Source organism: Solenopsis invicta, chromosome 1 (genome assembly GCF_016802725.1).
Source record: "Solenopsis invicta isolate M01_SB chromosome 1, UNIL_Sinv_3.0, whole genome shotgun sequence".
Classification (NCBI taxonomy): domain Eukaryota; kingdom Metazoa; phylum Arthropoda; class Insecta; order Hymenoptera; family Formicidae; genus Solenopsis; species Solenopsis invicta.
This window is the reverse complement of record NC_052664.1, coordinates 26,497,153-26,520,364: the sequence shown is the minus strand read 5'-3', so window position 1 is coordinate 26,520,364 and position 23,212 is coordinate 26,497,153. Positions and strand designations below refer to the sequence as shown.

Sequence of the window (23,212 nt, the reverse complement as noted above, 5' to 3'; positions counted from 1 at the left end):
ACTACGTCCAACTACGACATCTGCGACATCGGTGCGCCCGTCGTTTCCACGCGTCGGCTGCTGCGAACGGCGAATGGCGACATCGCTCGGCGTCGGAGCACTCGCTTTCGCTCCGCTGTTGACAGGAGTTTCCAGGAATTTCGTTTCTCGGGACTTGCGAGATAGTTTTATCGAGGTAATATTATTACGAATACACTTTTAACGACGTTGTCAATGTTCCCGATTGACCAAACGGGTTTTTCGAGCCCGCATGTCCATCGTCTCCAGCGTAATTGTGCTCTGCACGGGCGTTTCTTTCACTCGCTTTGAAGCTTCACATTTATGGTATTGCATGAGCATTGCATCACCGGTTTCTACGCTGCCTCGCGATAAATTGTCTTTCGCAAAGATTTAATTGTCTACTTTTATATAAAATTGAGTTACAGTCAGTGTTGAGCATTTATGTATAAAATATAAGTACTATACATTATGTGTTTTGAATGTAAACTATGTAAACTATATTTTACGTTTTGTCTGTGTAAATAATAATTTGTGGATCATAGAAGATTCAAAAGTAGAAATTTATTCTGTTTTTTTATTTTTTATATTATATATATATATTTTTTTTTTGTCAATAGTAAAGTCAGATCTTTCAAGTCATATATTATGAATCTTATGTCAACTTTTTATCTTAGTAAAGTGTTTCCTGTATTATGTTATCCAATTTATAATAATTTACATTGCTTGTATTGTCTGCATGAAAAAGATTCATGTAAACATAATATAAAACATGCTTAAATAAACCATGAGAACATAATGAAGTACACAGTCCTGATTATAACGTAAGTCATGTTTTAATGCATTCATTGTTAGTACTAAAATTTTATAGTATTCATAATGTTAACTAAAGTGTCTATAATGGCAATAAATATTGAAAATTGTACATTATGAATACATGTGTCATATCTCAAAGTATTATCAAAAATTTTAAATTTCATAGATTGTTCTAATATTACGTTTGAGAATCTAAAATTTGAGCATAATTCTCTTGGTTTAAAAGATATTGCTTAAATTTTGTTCATTATTTATTATTTTGAAGATGAAAATCTTTAAAATAATAAAGTTACAATTAATCTCTACAAATTAATAAATTCTCTTATAACAGGTGCTTTTGAATAAAAGCACCTGTTATGAGAGACAGAGTGAAAAAGAGATATGTATAAAAAAGTGTAATCTTATATTGCATCATATAATATAATTGAAACTAATGTCTTACAATTTTCAATTACATTTCATGAAGCAATTTTTGTACTTTATTATAGCTTAATGATATGCTATGCATTTGTGATTTGTGAAGAAATTCTAGGAATAACTTTGTTTTATGAACACAAAATATAAAGACAAATATTTTTATAAGCAAAAATTTTTTTAATATTATATTTTTTGCTTTGGTTGATAAAATATTATTTTGAACATGTTTTAAACATTTAATATGTTTAATACGTATAAACGTGCTATATATTTAAAACAAGTTTAAAACATGTTTAAAACATATTTTTTATCAACTTTTTTTGAAATCACCATTTTTTTAAAGGAATTATATTTTTTTACATAACATGCTTCTCTTGGTTATTTTGCACACAAAAGTATTGAAGTAGAATAAAAACAATCATTAGTTTATCAGATATTTTGTATTTTATGCTGACATATTTTGCTATCCAAAATACAAAATATCTTATAAACTATTCATTTTATCATATTTTAATACTTTTGTAAATAGAATAATGAATTGAGTCAACTATTTTACAGTATTAGGTCTAGTTATCAAAAAATCAATGAACTACAAGACATTTTATGTCTTACATAAAAATATATCAGAATACAGTATAAAATATCTCGTAAATTATTGATTATATTGATAAATATTGATTTTTGATAACTCTGCTTTAATACATTTACGTGCATAATAGCTAGGAAAATCACATTATGTAAAAAGAATCATACAATTCCATTTCAAAAAATATAATTTTGAGAAAAAAACATTTTACTTATCATATTCGTTTCACCTCAAAATAATCTTTTCCTTTTTATTGATTTCATTCATTTTATTGATTTTATTCATTTTCATTATTTATATCAAGACTATAATATGCAATATAAATTTAAATTTATTATACACATTTAATCGGTTTAATTTATATAATTAAATTGATAGAGAAATAAAGAATGGAAATATACAAAATCGTGAGTTTTAACAAACAGACTTCGAACATCAAAATAATAATAAACAATCTTTCTTCCAGAGTCCACTTCAGAAATTCTTGAAGTTTTTTTGTTGTCGCAATGACCTGACCTACCGATCACGAGGAATTCGTGATAACAGAGTCTGAATCTGCATGATTTCAAAAGCAGCTTGGTAAAAATAAAATGAAGTGGAACTTCCCGAAACTGATCAGTGTGTGAATTGTCTCTCTGCCAATACGTGTAGAGGATGTGAATACAACTGATATTATGGATTAACGAGAAGCAGAATGTGGCCTAGATTGAGACGATCGCGACGTCTGTCGATGATCGTTTTCTTGGTTGTTGTATTCATAGGCGTATTTTTGATTTGGTCTAGGAGCAAAGAGAAAAGTGTTAATCTGCAAAATAATTTCATTCGGTATAAATTAATAGTTGATTATTATTTCTTTTTTTATTTAAGTGATAAAGTGAACTTAAATTCAACATGTTTTTGATTGTTACAGATCACATGAGAATCAGAAAGATTATATTGATCAACGAGGGATTCATGTAGTAGTCGGTCATTACATAGGAGACTCTGTAGATTCCTTGAAAATTCCAAACATCACAAAAGGTAACAATTATATCAGAAATAATCTACGAGCAGAAATATATTTGTTCTTTTTTTTCTTCAGATGTTATTAATCAAAATTTGTTTAACCCACTGCCATTTGAAGGCAAAAATGGAGAACCTGTAGTAATACATCCAAAAGATTTTTACAAGATGCAACAATTATATCAAATTAACCGATTTAATTTAATGGCCAGCGATAAAATACCGCTAAATCGATCTCTACCAGATGTTAGGAAAAAGAAGTAAGAGTGCTATTATCTACTTTCTTAGATAAATTTTTAATATAATTTTAGAATGTCTTTTAAATAGTTCAAAAAAATTTACAGATGTATTTCACGATACGCTAATGTTGGTACTTTACCGAAGACATCAATCATTATAGTCTTCCACAATGAAGCATGGAGCACACTGTTACGAACAGTACACAGTGCCATCAATAGATCACCAAGAGAATTGTTAGAAGAGATTATTCTTGTTGATGATAATAGTGAAAGAGGTAAGTGAATATTAAATTAATTATAAGACAAAGTATATTACCAACTTTTATTTTTGTAATAAATTTTTCTTTAACTTTACTGTCCAGAATTTCTGAAGAATCCTTTGGATGATTACGTTAAAAATTTGAATGTTCCTACAAGAGTTTTGCGATCGAATGAACGGATAGGATTAATAAAAGCGAGAATTTTGGGAGCAAACAATGCTAAAGGTGAAGTTCTCACTTTTCTCGATGCTCACTGCGAATGTACGGTTGGTGGGTAAGCTCTATTATTTTATAATAATATTTTGAACTGTCTTTTTGATATTATTCATGATGTTAATATTCGACGTAATATTTGTAGGATGGTTGGAGCCATTACTTGAAGTGGTTGGTAAAAATGCAACAAGAATAGTTGCCCCCGTTATTGACATAATAAACGATAATACTTTTAGTTATACAAGGTAATTATTTATTCTTGTATTTATCAATTTGATAGTAATCTTAACAAAGGACTTTAATTCTTTGTGATTAAGGCTTTGTTGTTTTTATTTACTTTCTGGTAAATATTTTAAAATTTAATAATTTCGTAGATCGTTTGAGCTTCATTGGGGTGCATTCAACTGGGACTTACACTTTCGCTGGCTAACTTTGAATGGTCGTTTATTGAACGAAAGACGCAATAACATTGTTGAACCGTTTCGAACACCCGCAATGGCAGGCGGGCTATTCTCAATTAACAGAGAGTATTTCTTTAAATTGGGCAGCTACGATGATCAGATGCAAATCTGGGGTGGCGAAAACTTGGAACTGTCATTCCGGGCTTGGCAGTGTGGAGGGAGTATCGAGATTGCCCCGTGCTCTCATGTCGGGCATCTCTTTCGAAAATCTTCCCCTTACACTTTTCCGGGCGGCGTCGGAGATATTTTGTATGGCAACCTTGCTAGAGTCGCTTCGGTATGGATGGATCAATGGGCGGAATTCTATTTCAAGTTCAATCCTGGTAAGATTATTATTAATGATGATACATTTTATCATTTATTTATTTTATATCTATTCAGTTAGATCTTTAATTTCATGGATGAATGATTTTTTATTACTTTGAATTTAGAGGCATCTAGATTAAGATATAAGCAACAAATTCGTTCGAGACTAGCTTTACGCGAGAAACTGCAGTGTAAAAGTTTCGAGTGGTACTTGGAGAATGTGTGGCCAGAGCATTTCTTTCCTATGGATGATCGATTCTTCGGCAGGGTACGCTATTGATTTTGTTATTTAATGCAATTTTAGCTATCATGTGTATAATAATTTTTAATTATTTTATTTTTTATTTAATTATTTTACATATGTATATTTTGTTAATTTTATATTATTTTATTAAATTGAGATTAATTGATTATAACATTATTCCTATTAGATAGTGCATGCTGCAACAAAGAAATGCATTATGCGACCAACTGCGAAAGGTTCTTATGCACAACCTTCAGGGAATGCGGTTCTACACTCATGCATACCGCGGCCGATGCTCAGCCAGATGTTCGTGATGACCAAAAACGGCGTGATAATGACCGATGAAAGTGTATGTTTGGACGCACCGGAACGAGACACGCAACAAAAGACGCCAAAAGTGAAAATAATGGCGTGCAGTGGTCGCGAAAGACAAAAATGGCAATATAATGAACAAGTATCGTATCTCTGATGAAATATCAAGTACAATAATCAACTTCGTTTACTGACTTGTACAGTGTTAATTATTATTTCTAGACGAAAGTATTTTTGCACCTGCCTTCTGAAATGTGTCTTCAGGCAACAACGGACGATGACACGCCTACAATAGCGGCTTGTACTAAGAATCTCGATCAACAATGGATTTTAGAACCAGTTCCTTGGAAGTAATAACACGGACACGATGTTAACATGTTATTAACAAAGAAGAGAAAAGAAAAGCGGTGCCTTAATAAGCTGTCAGTCTATCAGTAATTAATGTATATTTTTACTAGCACACTAACTTTGCGACAATTTGCATAGGTGTGTCATTTTAATGTAAAATTAATATTTTTTTTACTTTTATACTGACGAAATGAAATAAAATGCAATTCCTTTCCTCTATGACAAGATTCGAATTATGCAATAAAAACATAATGGATACTATTCATAATGAATATCTTTGACTCTATCACTATGGATTGCCATTTAACCGATGGAGGTGCGCGTGATGTTGAAGACAGCGCGAAATGGCCAACTGGCAGTCCATAGTTATATAGTCAAAGATGAATACTATGCTCTTCAATTCATTGTGATTAAAATTTCTCGAACTTTCTCGTTTTTTTTATATTTGCATCTTAATTCGTTTATTATTCATTTTGATTTCGTTTTCTTTCTTTATTGCGGTCTGTATTTATACAAAATTGCATTTAATATTTTATTAAATATAAGGTTTATATATTTAAAAAATGAGCACAAAGACATGATACTTTTTTGCATTGTGCGGTCTTTTCATCTTGTAAATGGATCTCGTTTCGCCATCTAATGGATGAGATGACTGTGCTTGATCACGGTTAATAATCTGAACATGAATGGTCGTTTCGCGAATAAGAATGTATCGATGCCATAATTATCGTGCATGTATACGTGAGCATCGTTTTGCTATATAACTTCCTGTTAACGTTACCCTTCAAAGAAGCGTCGTATAAATGCCAAGCTGGATAACTAGTTTGAAAATGTCTTAAATAAATGCACGTGTATCGCGGGGACACGTTCCTTCGACTAATTTGGCATTGTCTTAAATAGGTAATCCTTCGCTGTTGCAATTCCGAAGAAGATGCGTATTGTTAGTGATTCATTGCTAGTTAAGGCCCTGCCGACGAGTCATCTTTATTGTCATCGTCGTCAAGGCTGAATTGAAAGTGCTTCAGTTTGACGTCGTTCTGTTGTAATCTTGGAATATTAACGATAGACATCATTTGTTCCTTTGTTTTTTTTGTGAAATATTTATTCTTTAATACATTCTCAGTGTATTATTTAAACATTCTAAAATTGTATATAGCCTATAAATTAATAAATGTTAAATATTCTAGAAACATATTTTTATCGATCAAACATTTAAAAAGATTTATACGAACATGAGTCTAAAATGCTCAATATTTAAAGAGAAATTTTATTGTGAAGTAGTGGAATATCTGAAAAACAAAGCAATTGACAAAAAAAAAATTTCATCCGTATAAAAATTGTACGGATGAAATATTTTTTTTGTCAATTGCTTTGTTTTTCAGATATTCCACTACTTCACAATAAAATTTCTCTTTAAATATTGAGCATTTTAGACCCATGTTCGTATAAATCTTTTTAAATGTTTAATCGATAAAAATATGTTTCTAGAATATTTAACATTTATTAATTTATAGGCTATATATAATTTTAGAATGTTTAAATAATACATTTAATTTAAAAAGAGGATAAATAATAGTAAAATTAATTATTAAAACAATCGATTTTTTAAAATTATATAAAAGTTTTATTTATTAAATGGAATTATATGATTCTTTTACATACTATGATTCATCTAATTATTCTACCTATAAGAGTGCTAGAACATTAACAAAATTAATTATTTATTTATTACAAGACATGTTTTACTTTATTTTGATATATTACGATAAAATCAATTGCTTCATTTTCAATATATTTTATTGTTTCACATTAAAATTTCTCTTGTCTCAGAAACTTAATGTTTTTAGATCCATGTTCATATAAACTTTTTTAAAGTTTGATCAATGAAAATGCAACTCTAAAATATTTGACGTTTATTTGCGTCCTGTATATTATTTAATACAAACTTTATTTATAGATTTTGAAAGAAGTCATCAAGAATATATTTTAAAGCATGATGTTCCCACTGAGAATACTTCATATATCACGCACTTACACTTCAAAAAAAAAGGGAATAAATACAGCAGATTTTAAAAAAATATTTAACTTGTCAAACTTGATGATTATATGTGATTATATTTTACGTTAATCGACACATTCGACGCCTTCACCTTTTTATTTTAAACGTCCAATTTAATTGAAATACGCCATCACAGTACAACATTCCTAATTAAAAGTAACGCGCGTCTCAAGGATCTCGGTTTCTTCCAACCCTGATTAACTGCAGTAGGCAAATATGTTTGTTGAAGGTTGATACATAATGTACAAAGTTTTCTTGACAGCAATATTTATTTCTTTATATAAAGTATGATTATTTCTGCATACTTAATCGACTTTTTTCGAGAATCTGCATCATATGAACGAGACTTGAATCAATACATAATGAACAGTTCTAACAGTATGAATAAAAAGTGTTTTACACACATGTCTGTATCGTAAAATTATATTCAAATATAATTTTTGTGTCAAAATTTATAAAATTTCGACGATGTACACTGCTGTTTATCTTTTACTGTCATTTTAAATTAGTGTGTCAAAATTTTATAAATTTTTACACACATGTCTGTATCGTAAAATTATATTCAAATATAATTTTACGACATGTGTGTAAAAATTTATAAAATTTTGACACACTAATTTAAAATGACAGTAAAAGATAAACAGCAGTGTACATTATTACCTGCACTGCAATTACTTTACCATATTATGTAATCGTAATTATGACAGAAATGTTTGTATACTTACATGAATGTTCTATAATTACGCATAATAATTACAAACGCGGCATTATCTAACAGTTGCAATCTGCCGAAATCTGAATTCTCAAGGTCGGCAGGCAAATTGATTGGAAAGGAAGAACGTTTGCTAAATTACGACGCGCGGTAGGAGATCGATCTCTGTCATATCGTTTCGGCATGATTTCGACCCAGACGATACGAACAAGTTGCATCTGCGGGCTACTTGGCACAGTTTGCCGATATCTGGGTCAAAGTCACGTCCTCGGTGAGAAGGCACTTAGCCTGAAGCGCACTATTCCGTCTGTGCCTTTGGATCTGATCACCTCCAGGCCAAGTTTGGTCGAGATGAGTGAGACTTTATTTATGGATTCACGTCGTCTCCGAAACGAACAATTTTTTTCCCGTCGACGAAGGTAATCGAAACACCACGAAATGCATCTTGCACAATGTGCAAAATTAAATCTCTTTCAGAAGGAAAGGAATTGGTAATTATGTCTAAAATCATTTAATTTCAGAAATAAAATTATGCTTGACATTATTTGATACCGATTGTCTAATATTATTTATCGTTCGCATCCTTGGTAAAATCAATTTCCATGTGTCATAATATTTTTAAGAATTTTTTATATTTTAAATTTATGAAGAGTTTTAAAAAATACTTCCATCCTTGCTAGATTTTCCAAGTTTCTTTCGAAAATTATAGAACGAAAAATTTAATTTATCAGTATTTATATACACGTATAAAAATTTTTAAAAAGAAGTAGATTTTTTCAGTTTTTTTGAAAAGTAATTGATATAAATTAAAAAAAAAAAATTATAAAACCTATACAAAAATTCTAAAAAATTATGTGAAGATTTCTAACGAAATGTTTTACTAAGGATGTACTTGAGATCAGATGGTGAAATGTGTGCTTGTATTTTATTATTCTTTTTAGTATAACAGAAACTAAGATTTTATAAAGGAAATAATCTTGAGTTATGCTATAAATACGATTAATTCCAGATATTCTGAATAATTCATTTTATAATGTCGATTTTAATGTCTTTAGTCTAATTTAAGTTATGAATACCGTAAGACATGAATATGTGGATGTAGCTTAGGATTAAAGGTCTTGTAATTTTCGAAATTTATTGTCAAGTCACGTCGCCAAAACTCGTTCACTGGCAGTGCAAGTGTTCCGGTTCTCACACACCTATGACCCTGGTCAAGCCGTCGTTTCCCACATTAATTTGTGGTTCTTCTTCTCGAGGTGGGGAAAAGAGAACTTAATTTCTTGAAAACGGGATCATTTTCGGTTGAACTCGCCTCTTGACCTCTTGTACAGCCGTACAAGAAAAAAAATGAGATGATTTTAAAAAGCAGTTGGACGCGAGAGAAAGCATCGTGCCAACTTACGCTGCAGTCTGGCTGCAGTTTACAATGTTATTTTGCGAACCGTGTGCATTTGATGATACGTAGGAACTAAGAAAAATTTCAAGACTAAATGACGCGTAAGAATAAATTAAAGAAAATTCAAGGTATTTACGTGGGAAGGATCTCTGAATGCACCTTATCAATTTTTAGAAGAAATAAACATGTAGGAAGAAATTTAAAAGAATTTAAAAAAATAAACGCTTTAACTGAGAAATAGCGCTTCCTCTTATTTCAAGGAGTTACTCATTCACGAAGAAGGATGCTTGGCTGATTTTCAATTTCTTGTGATTTCATGCAATTTCTTGTGATTTCATGCAATTTCAACGTGATTTTAAAGTAATTTCAATTTTTTTTTTTTATAAACTTAAAATGATTTTGAACGATTTCGTATGATTTCAAGTGATTTTATGTTTAACTATGTGGTTTCAACCGATTTTCTGATTTCAAATAAATTTCAATGATGGATACTTGATTGATTTCGTGAATGAGTAACCTCTTGTCTTACTGTATCAAAGATGTACACGTTTATCAAAATATTGAAAATAAACTATTTATATAAATAAAATATATAAAAATAAAATAAAATATGCAAAAATAAAATAAATAATTTTTTAATTGTATGAAGAACAATTATAACGAATCATTTTCATTCCATAATTATTCTCTTTTTGTTAATAATAAAGTCATTTTGTTTTTCTATATCTAAAGTCTCGTAGAAAAGATTTGATGGAGTAAATATAAACACAAAGAAGTCTTTCTTATATATATATTGAATCATTATATATATATATATTTTTTTTGCATCAAATATTACATATTGACATATATACAGTCATCATCGTGCCGCACACACAAAGGCGTGACTATGTAACTATAAATGTCATATGGAAAATAGGAGTGACGAACAATTATAGGATCGTTCACGCACGTCATCTTTACTCGATCATTCCGTTCGATGAGCCAACTATGTCCTCGCACCATGAGAGGGAATTTAACAATTCAATGGATCATTTCGGAAAGCAGTTTCAATCAGTATCAATCCAAATAAGTGCAGTCTGGAATTCAGAAATCTTAATATAAATAATAATTTCTCAATGTGTATAAAAATATTACATTGAGCTCTTAAGATACTGATTAAAATGAGAATAATTGAAATATCTACAATGAAAGCTGTTTTGAAAAACTTTGAATTTAAAACAGATTTTCCATTTTGCTTTTATAATGAACGTTTAGCTACAGAAACGAACCACTGAAATGTACTTCGGCAAAGGCGTCGTTCATCTTTCACGCAACACACAGTTTATTAAAGGAGAGCATGTCATCCTCTTTGCGACAATAAAACAATACTACGATTGCTCGTCCGGTTGAAGCGCTTCGCGCCTTTTCCATGCTTTTCAACATTTGACTATAGACATAAGAAGAATCTGTGGGATTGAACTGAGCTTGAAAACTTGCGCGTGTACGTGTGTACGTTTGTGTATACGTGTAATTTTTGTGTCCTTAAATGCTACTTGTTCTAAAGGTAACGAGCGCTTTATAGCTTCCTCGGCACACGGCGCCGTTTCCGTGGCTAATAGTAAAAGTACGTATAACACGGTAACCTCGGTCAAATCACAATCGTCGTGGTACAATTTATATATTTATATTTGTATGTATATATATTATCTATATTCACATATATATATCTTGTGTGTGTGTATATATATATATATTTTTTGTGTCTATATACCTCATATAAAAATTAGAGATAGTTCTTTACAGTTCTCTTAATACGTACCGCGCGCGGTTGACTATATATAATTACAGGATGGTGGTACGAACACTCGTGCGAATCGGATCGACAGTTCCATTAGAATTCGACGTAGCGACGATCGAGATCGCGGTACGGCCCAAAGATGGCTAAAGGCCAAACTTGAAACATAACTAAAATAAGGATCTAAGCCGGGACTTAACTTAAACTCAAAGTGAGATGTTACGTCGTCGTGATGGCATACACACAGCTGCGAGAGATTAGATTGACTTTGGTCCACGTATCGCGAAATTTCTTCTCTCATACGTACTATTCAAATGTCAGTTCTCGAATAGCGTTCATCATCGAGATAATATTTAGATTAACATCGTCGAAGAGCGATACTTGATGAAATTGCGAAATGGAAACGTAATATTGACAATATGATAGGCGATATCGTGGCGCAAAGATCTAATCCTGCGCAAGAAGGTTTCGGGGTTTATACTCGAAGGTCCGTTCGACGCTCATCGCAGCGTAACTCTTACGGCTTTGTCTAACTAAGATTGAGCCTCGAATTCTAACAGCTAGGTATGTATACATCGCTCGTACGTGAGAAACATTTGCATAGGCACAGTGCCGTACACGCTACATATCCTTATCATTAACGTCGTAGTTACGATAACGCACTTATACGTTGTGGTCGTCGGAATTTATGATTCGCGACTGAAAGGTAACATAAGGCCATAAGGCTCGCGTGCTGAGGAGCACCGGCAGCTCAAAGCACGCTCGTACAAACGTTACAGTTTCCTCTCCTCCGCTTATTCCCTTTCTTGCTCTCTTTTCTCTTCTTCTTTATCTCTGCTTTGCCGGCTGTCGCAATTCGACGGAGATCGGATGGTCGAGAGTGTCGCAAGTGGACGCGTGAGTGACCGCGGTGAAATCACGCACGTGAACTGGAACGAGAAGTGCGAGGCGTGTCCCGCACCGCGAGAATCTGACGCAATTTATTCGAGTAGACGCGGCGACGATGCGGGAGATGAGAGGGCTTGAGAATCGCTCACGAAATCCCCTCTCCCCCCCATCCGTTAAATTGTGAAAATGGTACGATTCTTTCCCGGGCAATCTTCACTTAGTCTTTGCGTCGCTTTTAACAAAATTTAAGTTCCAAGAGTTTATTGCGACTTGTTATTAACACTCTGTACACACGATTCAACAACTTCGTCCTGCGAATTTCTTTCTTTGAAAAACTAAGAACACTATAATTAATTATGACGTTTAGGTACAATTTTTTTTTTTTAATATACAATACAACCGTACAAATACTTTCCAAAGATGTCGAAGTGTACGTAAGAGCCATCGAAGGATCCTTTTACACTTGTAAAAGTAGTGAAAATTAATTTAGAAATGTCGTAACTGAACGCATGTGCAGAATGTTAAAATGCGAACTTGTTTCGAGATGTCGGGATACGTTTAAAATTAATAGTTACATCCGGAATACGTATAACTTTCGCCGTTAAAAAAATAAACGGTATGCCAACTCTCGAGTGGATCGATCATTGAAAGACTCCTAAGAAGTTTCATCAACACTTTCCTATCGCAAACTCTTTTATCGCGATCAATTGTGGCGTAGAATGCGCAATTTATAGTTAAATTATTATATTTATGTTAAATTATTATCGCTGGTAAATGATATTTGTCAGAAATGCGTAATTTAGAAGAAAATTCAAGATTACAAGAATATCTTCTTGCGCGCCGACGACTGCGGGATGCTGCGAGAAAACCGATTTCCAGGCCTCGAGGTTCTCTGATCGATAGGATCTCACATCTCTTTTTCTCTCTTTGTCCCTCAGTCTGTCTCTCTTTCTCTCTCCCGTCGAGCCCTCTTTTCTTTCTCTTTTCCGCCTTCGCGCGGATCGTTGAGACTCTCGCTCGGCGTGGCTCCTTTATTGCGTTTCACTTTCGCGATGAGCTTACCCGTTCGATCGGGGCGTGGCAAAAGTGTAACGCAAGAGAGGTCCGAGGCCATCGGCTGCGATCGTACACGTGTGAAGGAGAGAAACAGGGCCCGCGTGCGCGCCAGGGCTTCATCCGAGATCTGCATTGTGCGAGCTTAGTCACCGCGCAAGGCCGCGTTACGAAACGCCGACAATAAGAGTAAAATGAGGAATCCGGCGACGGGAGGGCGGATCGATAAAAGAGAAGATGAAAATACGAAGATAAAGTAGAAACTTTTGCGGGAGCATAGAAATATTGGAGGCTGTGCACAAGTGATGCTTTATTACTTCAGCTTTATACAGCCAAAAAGAGAGCATAAGTGTATTATTGACTTTTTTTCGGAAAAAAATGTAAAGATATTAAATACATGCGAGAAGATATATTCAGCAAGTGTCATTAATAAATGGGAAAGAAACAATCGTAAACTAATGTACCATAAGAGAGATTAAAGATTCTAATTTCAGATACGCAGATGTTAGAAAAAGAGAAGATAGAAAAGAAGAAAGTTAGAAGAAGAAAGAAGAACAGATTAAATAGAGATGAAAGAAAAATGAGAAATGCTGATTATTGTAGAACTTAAATTATATTTAATTGTGTAGCGAGGCAGACGAAAAAAGTTGAATTAAATCAAAAAACTTATTAGTATTCATAAACGATTTACGAGTTTAAATCTTTTCGCACACAGCGTTCAATATATTTTTTAATAAAAAAATATATTTTTTAAAATTAAAATATGAGAAGCAAGTTCTAATAAAAAATTGAAATTTTAAGTTGTTCCAAAATTCAATATCAATGTTACAATCGTGCAAGCGATACAAGTTCTCCGATCTCTACCATATAATGAAACAGAACTTATCCGCAAGATTGCTTTCTTATCTTGAAAGCACCCGCTTTGCGTAGATGTTATCGTTTAGAAAGCGCAATAATTTTGATCCGGCGATATTAAATTCTCATCGTCGGGGAGGACGGCAGCACTTTCCGCCACGGCGATTCGAATAATAATCCGGTAGATATTTATTAGATTCCTCCCGCGCGGCGTAAAAGTGGATCGCTTCGGGGAAGCGCACCGTTAAAATGTTGCGGTTTACGAGTCATTGTCGGCCCTATCGCATGCCGGGATCTTTCTGCGCGTTTGCATCCGCGCGTTGTAGAAAGTGCGGATCGTTTTTCGCTCGTATAGTCGCGCGATGAAGGGCGTGGAAAAAAAGCGCATCCAACAGATGCGAGATGCGCCGCGGGAGCACCTTGAGCTACTCCGTAGCTCACGTCATCCCCGAGCCAGACCGGCACGGAATATGTTACGAATCACTGATCGGGTTAATCAAGGTCGGATTTACGCGCACTACCTCTGAGCCACGCTTAGAAAGCGCCAATAAATTTGCACCCAATATCCTACCGGAAGCAACGATTAAATCGTTTCACGGCGAGCGAACTCCACGCGCGACGACTCGTTCGCCGCCGAGATTGCAGTCGTAATCGGACGGAGTTTGCGATAATAACGTCTTTAAGTTGATCTAAAGCGATTTAAAACGGCGACCGTTGCATTGCGATAAAAGGCTAGCAATCGCGATGATCTTACGGAAGTAACGTTCAGTGCATCAATATGTTAACACTTTGTATAGATACACACAATAATTCTACAATTTTGTTCTACGTTTCTTTTCTTTGAAAAATTAAATGGAGAGCACTGTAATTATGCTGAGAGAAAAAAGTTGTTAAATTGAATAAGTTTTTCAACTTGATTAAATTTTTTCAGTTCAAGTACTTATGTATTTAATTCAAATACATAAAATACTTGAGTCTTGATTCCAGCGTTTAACTTAATTTTAGTTTGGTCATTTAACAATTCCTTTCTCTTGTTGTAGTTACAACATTTATATACAATTATTCTTTCAAATAATCTTACAAATATTTTCTAGAAATGTTAAAGTGTACGTAAGAGTCATCGAAGACTTTTTTTACCCTTGTGAAAGTAATGAAAATTAACTGAGAAGAGTCAGTGACCCAACATCAAAAAGCAACAACAATGTGTGTGTGTGTCCAAAGTGTTAATGTACTCTTCACGCTTCATTAATTGCTACGTTTTTATCGTCACTATCAAATGTACGAATCCTTTTCGTATAATTCAAAGATTAAAATTAGTACGATTATAAATATAGAATTGAAACATTTCGTTATTTACGTGTTTGCGAGGATTTACGCGCCATGTGGCTCTCTTATCTTTATAATTATGAGTGATCCTTGGAACGAATGCAGTGAAACAACTCGGACGATATATTATATCGGCATCGCGCGCGGCTTATACGCGTAGACGCGAGTCTCTCGCAATTAATCGGAGTCGTTCGAGATAACACTTTCAGTCACGAAACTGACGTGCTGTTTGTTTTCCGCTTCGATGGTGTCGGCACGATCTAGAAAGCGCAGTAAACTCGCGCCCGAGGAGCCGGGAAGCGATTAATCCATTTTTAAGACTCACCGGTCGAGATTTTCAACTGCGTTCCATGGAACCCGAGGAAACCGAGCGCGCGCCTGTAATAGTGATATCGCGTGTCGCGTGGGATTATTCCAATGACGAAGCAGCTATAAAATATTTCCCAGTCAATTCCATACTACGATTTTAATAGTGGGGATATACGAGAAATTCGCGACGACACTTAAACGAATGATTCTTAGAAAAAAATTATCGTAAAGCCAGTGGAAACTTTATCTCTAGGATTACCAATGTTTAATGTATATCTATTTCCTATTTAATACTCAATAGTTTAAATATTATAAACATATACATATATATATACACATGGAATGTTCCAAAATTCTCGAATCAAAACACTATTAAGCAAAAAAGTTTTCGAAAAATTATGTAAAAAAAAGTACTTTTAAATTTTTATTTCAAGAAATGGCTTTTCAGATATAAACACTGAGAAAAATTTCAATCGGATAACGAACAGATTATCCCGTTAAAAAGTAACAAACGGATATTTCCGATTATTTAGATCAGAATATCCGTAAATAAATGGATAATCTGTCGTATAGTCACTTCCCATACAGCACAAAATCGAGACGTAAGACGACTTTAAGACATCTAAAAAGATATCTTTAAGACACCTTTTCAAAAGTAGTATAATCTTAATATAAGTAGTAGTATAATCTAATATAGTAGTATAATCTTAAATATCTTAAAGAAGTCTTATGGCCTGATTTTAGACTTTGTGCTGTATTTTTAAACAGATTTATCCGTTCATTTCTGCACATTCCGATCTAAATCGAAAATATCCGTTTGATACTTTTTAACAGGATAATCCGATCGTTATTCTCCGGATATTTTTCTCAGTGAAGGTTTAAATTGACCAATCAACGTTTAGAAAGTCATGTATTCGTGAGTCAATACTACCGCGTCATAAAAAGCGATAAAAAAAGTTACGCACAGATTAAGTCTGTGCGCGTATGTGTGCATAATTTTAAAAAATGTTTCTTGATAAATTTATAAACAAATTACAAACTAATTATTCTGGTAGTTCTAGGCTTAAACTTGTAGATTTGGACTACAGTAAGACTTGATTTTTAATTTAGTATTTAAAGTATCTTTTTTTATTGTAGATTTAACGTAAGAGAAGAAAAAAGAAAATAAGATACAGAGAATTAATTTATAGAAAGTAAACAGATTTTTTTTTTGTTAGAAAGAATTCGCAAAGATAATAGAAGCAGACAGTTTTAACAAAGGTGCGTCTCATGATGATTCTAAAAGAAAATATAGCCATCCATCACTTGAGCCGCGAGCCTTCTAATTTAGCAATAAGATTTAGCGAAGATTGCACGTTCAATCTTCCACAATCGTCCGTACGAAGATCTTGGCGCAGACGATGATGATACATACATACATTTAAGGTCCTGGCACACGCGAGGCATATTCACGCACACGAGAACTCGCGCATTTTCTCTACGTGAAAGATACCGGACACGTGAGGTCCTTAAGATCTGCCCTCACACGAAGCTCTCGCACATAAATCTATCTTGTATACACGCAAGACGGATAGACAGTCATACAGTTCCCCTTACGCTTTAGTTTCCATTATGCCTTTGACCTCCCGCGTTACGCTCATGCTACTAGGAATTGATCGGGTTAATCCCGAGGATCAGCGGATTCCTCCTGGAGGAATCCGCATCAGCGATGCCGGCGCTGCTCGCTAGAAAGTGTGGATAAATTTGCACCTGACTCAAGGAGCGGAAGGCGATTACATCGTTTCACCCAAGGTACGGTCTTCAGCGACCGTCCGCAGGAAACGAGGGGATATATCATCATCCGTGTGGGATTGCCCGCGGTGGGGTTTACCAGGCACTCCGATCGTTTACTCGCCTCTTCTTGCCGATCATCGCCGGCAGGAAGCACGGGGCTTTTCCACGCCGCAGAGATTCCGTGCCGCGCCGCGCCGCGTCGATTTTAGATCGGGGTCCTTTCTTCACCGTAGACATTTCCGCGGTTCGATGAGAACCTCGCAGAGATTTCGCATCGTTCGCGCCGTTCGCCAGAAGTGTCGGCCGGAATGATACCCGTTCGCCGACACGAGTTTTTGCTCAGCCCCGCGAACACGCTGCATATCGGCGGATATCGTTTCCCGACGCGTCAGCCACAAACAAAGCATTACGCTCGTACGAGCAAAGCAGAAAAGCCTCGCCACATCCCGCTGTCATTTGCCGATCGAAGAAAAAAGCCGCCTAACGAGATGTGTCAGCGGCAATCCGCGTTAATGCGATCTCTTTGCGAGATCAGATATACGGATATATTTTCCCGTTAATTTCTTGTGGAGTTTTAAGCGTTTAACGCGTAATAAGGAAAACGATAACGCGCGGAAATTAATATCAATAAATTGTCACTTGTGTTTTTATTTAATTCCCGAGCGACAGGATTAGGTAATTCAGAGACTGTATGATGCAGTATACCGATTACGCTCTTAAACCGTGCATGCGTACGAGTGGAGTTCGTTAAGTTCGTGATTTAGATCCGGACAGCTAGAATCGCGCGTTGCTGTAATGATTGCGTCTCTCTCTCTCTCTCTCTCTCTCTCTCTCTCTCTCTCTCTTTCTCGCTGGAGTGATAATTACATATTAATGACTCCTGTGCTACCGATTTCTTTTCCCGGCGCGAATTGGTTTCAGAGACGAAGAACTGTAAAACCTCCTAGTTCTCTTCCGCTTCTTCAGAACAGCGATGTTTCGAGATTAGTCTGCTGACGTTTCCAATTTCAATTAGAAAGTAAACATAATTACATAGCTTTGATAACACAAGCCTGAAAAAAAAATTTTTTTTCTATGCTTGAAAAAGAGTTGGATGTATTGTGTAGATTTTTAGATGCTGAAAACGAATCTGACTTCCAAATTTATATATTATATTGAAATTTCAAGAATAATAAGTTATAAAGGAACGTAAACTTTTTTAACAAAACTTTATAACTTCTGCTGTAATAAATTCCAAGAAATCGTTTGAGGAAACCTATCGTTTTTATTTCTAATTTCGTAATATTTGTACGTTTGCGTAGTTGGCAAAGGCATTCTCCACGATATTTTCATAAACAAAGATAGCGCCAAGACCGGTAAAATTTAAGTTTAAGTGCGCTAAGCATTTCTGAATTGTTACTTGATTTTCACTTTTGTTATTAATCACAGAAAACTATCATAAAAGTATTTTGCTTTTCATAAGTTTTGTTACTAGTGCTTTATTACTATATACTTCCTCACGAACTTTACAACTTATAATAAGTTGAATATTAAATTGATATGTGAACCACACACAAAATGAGAATTGTCATTTTTCGATCGAAGCGAATCCTGTTGTTTAATAATATTTCTATATCAATTTTTTAAATACATTTTTCAGTTCTAGAGGCTGCGTGTTTGATACGGATTGTCATACTTGAACGCAATCGTAACTAGAAATAATATTTCAAATTAAATTAATCGTCAATTTAATAATGATGTTATCGCCATCTCAAAAAATTATAAAAAAACTTGTAAAAAAAATATTTACAACCTATTATTCTTGAAATCTTGACCTCAATGTTTCAACATCCAAAAATCTACACGTTATCTAATTCTATTCTATTCAAATACTTTTTGTAGATTTTTGTAATTGATAATTCTTGAAACAAATTTTAATTATATTTTTGTTTGATTAATATGAATTCGGTGCGTTTACTGATGTTCCAGCCATTTGTGTATCAGAATTGTGTATATCTCAATGTTGAAAGAGGATTGAGAAATGTCTTCTAATGATATTCGCGTTTCATTTCGTGACGATAATTCCCGGCATGTCTCCGACACGTCACCGGCTTCCCCAGATTGAAAACTTAATGATCCGCGGCACGCGGAGTGCGACGAACTTTTCGAGCTCTTCCGATTTCCCAACGCGCGGCCGATCGGCAGCGAGACCGATCGGCGCGCGGAGATCCGCCCATCGATTTCTAAACGCTATTTTATTGTTCGGCTTCCTCAGCGGATCATTGGTCTCGACGATTCGCGGATTACGCTCGAAGGCGCCCGAGTTGCCCGAGCGCTGAAATTCACTTTCTAGGTCGTAAAATCGAACGGTCGCCCATCAGCCGCGTTTTTTTTCCGCCGAAGCAAATCGTCCCGCGCGTTCTCCCGAACTTTTCCTTCCGTCAATTCTTTTTTCGTCCGCTTCGCGCGTCGCGAACCTCTTCGAAGCCTGCGACGAGATCTGTTCGGTATTCGCGAATCTTGCGACACGCGGTTTAAGCTCGGATGCTCATCGGATTACGCAGACTTAACAACCTACTTGGACATTATATGACGACGCTGTATGAGAAAAATGAATATTAAACCGGGCATCCTACAGTATGAATATATTACTTTTCTTCGCGCTTCTTGTAGTTGCGTGATTTGTTGATTTAAAATTTTCAATTAATCATAAAAGTATTATTATCATTAAAACAGACTTGCTTGTATATCACTCTGTCGCGATATTTTTAGCGTTATTGCAATTTATCGTGTATAAATTTGTTTGCACATCTGAGAAGGCAATTCGTCTTATTCTATAATTAAAATGGTCCGCGCGCAATTTTTACGGATGATACTTCTCGTTAATCTCGAAATCAGACTTCGTGCTAAACCCGTCGCGCGAGAGGAATGCGTCGTGAAAGGTGGAAAAGTGTAGGGACGATCGAAAGGATTGCAACGGCCTTAATTACAGTGCCGGCACTTTTTTCCGTGCTATCCTTTCTTCTTTGCAAATTAGTCATGCATTATGCCGTCGTAATTTGCGGCGCGGCTTAACGTAATTTAAGAACAATGTCGCTTTTTTTTCCACAGAGGATTTTCTTACCATTTGCAAATAATATTGACCGGCTGATGTAATTCGTATTTTTGCCCGCTATTTACTGGAAAACTTTGTATTGTGGCGATTCAAATTTACGGTGATGAAACAGCGGTTAAATTCATCTATCATAATTCTCGACAAGTAAATAGAAATATTGCGACAGCCAGCGAGCCTAAATGAATTATGTCTTACATACATCATTTTGTTGATGATTTTGCAGTTGGACCTAGGAAGAGAGAATCCATAAAATGCTCCTTATAATTAACATTGAGCTTGTATGCGAGAAGTATAAAAGAGAAGATACAAATATATTTGAGGTAAAATAAAAATTCATAGAACTCAATTCATAAAGTGTAATTTATAATCACCAAGAGCAACTTTCATCTCATTTTGCAAATAATAAAAATTCAACAAATGTAATAAGTTCTATACTTCATGTTATATCACGCAGAACTCATTTCAATAAAATTAAAAATATGGAAGTAATAACAATCCATAAAAATAAGCACGAAATTTGTCTATATACGAATTAAAAAGCAAGAGATATATTTATATCTTCTTTTACAAAGTGAAAGTTTATATTAGATATCTTTTTTCATATCTCTTCACCAATCTATAGATCACGATCAATTTCGCCTATTTCTCTATGACTTTCCGACTCACTCAAGCACGCGTTTAAGTCTAAGATCTTAATATTGTACGATATTTAATATACGTTAATTGTTTATCTAAGTTTATTATTAAGGCTCTTTATATCGACCCGACTGGATCGTACTTTTCAGGATCAAAGGACGATACGTCCTAAAAGTTAGGCACATGTTTCTTCAAGGCACCACGTTTTAATTTTCAGTTCCATTTACAAACTGATTGAATCTACGTGTTAATGAGTTGCAACCTTCCACGAATTTGTTTCAAAATTCATAATTATTAAAACCTAGAACAAAAAAACTGATTCGACTGCTGCTCGCCATCTTGAGCAAGAAATTCGTTGCCGATCTTTAGGATTTACTTTTATAGATGTATAGATCACCTTTTTTTTCGCTTCCGTCGGTTTATATTACGGTTCGCAAAAATTTCTACGAAGAATGATTTATCTCTATTAGCATCTAATGATGTAGCTTCGAATTAAGTTAGGATCACCGTAAACAAACTAGTTTTTTGTAGTATCACTGTGGAATCTTGTTAAAAGTTTAATTTTAGGTCTTTCACTCTTAATAAATTCCGACCGCTCGAAATATTAAATTTTCTCTTATTCCCAGATTCCACCGTGCCTCTGCCGAACCGACGCAAACCTTTCTTAATTGGATTACCATGCCGATGTAGTCGCGCCCTAGGACTCAGGTGTTATTTCCGGGAGAGAGTGGCGGTGAGTTCACTTCCCTTTGCTCCTCCTGGACGCTCTCCGGCCTGCTGGCCGTACTGCTCGACCTCGAACTGAGATTGTCGCGGTCACTGAAGTACGACGAGTCGCCTCGCTTTTCCTCCAACTGCAGTTGCTGCTTGTCGTTTCTGAAGTCATCGGTTGCGTGACCCAGCAAACCAGGGAAGTACGGTATACCCTGCCGTTGCGAGGTGATCTTTCCCATGAAACTGCGGATCTCCTCAAAGTAGGAATCGTCGGCTCGTGGAAGTTGACCGTGATACCTCGATCTGACCTCATCCAGTATCGTCGGCCCGTCCGCGTCATGCTTCTTCAGATGGCGATCCAGATTGGTTTGTTGGCCAAAGCATCTCTCGCAGAGCGGACACTTGAACGGCTTCTCCTTGTTGTGGATGTTTCTGACGTGACGCTGGAGGTTACTGGAGATGCTGAAACTCCTCTCGCAGTATTTGCACTTGTACGGCTGCTCGCCGGTATGCGTCCTCAGATGTCTCGTCAGGTTCGCCGATCTAGGGAATACCTTGCCGCAGAACTTACAAGAGTATCTGTCCTTGGGCTTGAGACCTTGGGCTTGCACGCTGATCGAGTAGGGCGGCAAACTCGAACTTTGTTGTTGCGGCTGTGGTTGCTGCTGTTGCTGCTGTTGCAAGGGATGATTTTGCTGATGCTGTGGACCAACGGCCGGACTGACGGCTCTCGCGGTCGGCTGCGACGAGGACGAAGAGGACGTGGACGAGGTGGAGGAGAATCTATTAGGCGGCAGGGGTACCATCGTGGGAAGCGCTCTGACTTGGATCTTTGGCAGATCGGGCACCGGCGAGCTGTGATGATGCGATCTGTACATCGCTTCTAGAACCAGCGGGTGCATCGCGTGGTGCTGAGGAAAGAGCACCGTGTGGTAAGGCAAGCTGCCGCCCAGGCTGTTCTGATTCAACACCTCGATCTCGTTCTGATTCTCATCTCTGAGCCGTTCCTTCTTGTGATCGACACGTAGATCGAGCGGCTCGCAGTCGAGCTCGTCCTGATGATGCGACTGGGGCGGTCTGGCCGCGGGGCTCATGTGCGGCTGCTGTTGTTGCTGATTCGTCGGGCTCGACAGGCCGCGGCCGTGACCGTGGCTGAGATCATACGGCAGCTCCTCAACGTCTGGCACGCGGACGCTCAGGGGGTAAATGCTGGCTTGCTTCGGGCTTATGTGGCCCGGCATCTTTCTCGGACTCGAATCCTTCTCCCGCATGGCTGGAGGATACTTCGGGTCGTGCAGCAACGTCGGGGGCAGGGTGATGCTACCGAGGTATCCGCTCATCACACTGCCTCTATCACTCGGCCTTGCTCCTGCTCTCCGCTTGGGGTAATCTGAAACATGGAATATACGGCGCATTGAA

General features: G+C 35.9%; 2 protein-coding genes across 3 annotated transcripts in view; one reads left to right on the top strand and one right to left on the bottom strand.

Moving 5' to 3' along the window:
* The first annotated feature begins 38 nt into the window (after positions 1-38).
* On the top strand, positions 39-5,460 carry LOC105201988 (polypeptide N-acetylgalactosaminyltransferase 3). Its single transcript, XM_011170314.3, has 11 exons — positions 39-175; positions 2,283-2,641; positions 2,727-2,836; positions 2,898-3,078; positions 3,163-3,332; positions 3,420-3,587; positions 3,676-3,775; positions 3,905-4,314; positions 4,423-4,565; positions 4,729-4,995; positions 5,076-5,460. The coding sequence occupies exons 2-11, from the start codon at positions 2,511-2,513 to the stop codon at positions 5,205-5,207; spliced, it is 1,812 nt and encodes a 603-aa protein (XP_011168616.2). The 5' UTR covers positions 39-175; positions 2,283-2,510; the 3' UTR covers positions 5,208-5,460.
* A 4,684-nt stretch (positions 5,461-10,144) lies between these two features.
* Positions 10,145-23,212, bottom strand: part of LOC105201990 (transcription factor hamlet) — a 54,988-nt gene continuing 41,920 nt past the window's right edge. For both annotated transcript variants that reach the window (XM_039447540.1, XM_011170316.3), the window contains exon 2: positions 10,145-23,183. In XM_039447540.1, the coding sequence (XP_039303474.1) occupies positions 21,784-23,133 (1,350 nt within the window). In that variant the 5' untranslated portion in view covers positions 23,134-23,183 and the 3' untranslated portion in view covers positions 10,145-21,783. The remainder of the gene's footprint in view (positions 23,184-23,212) is intronic.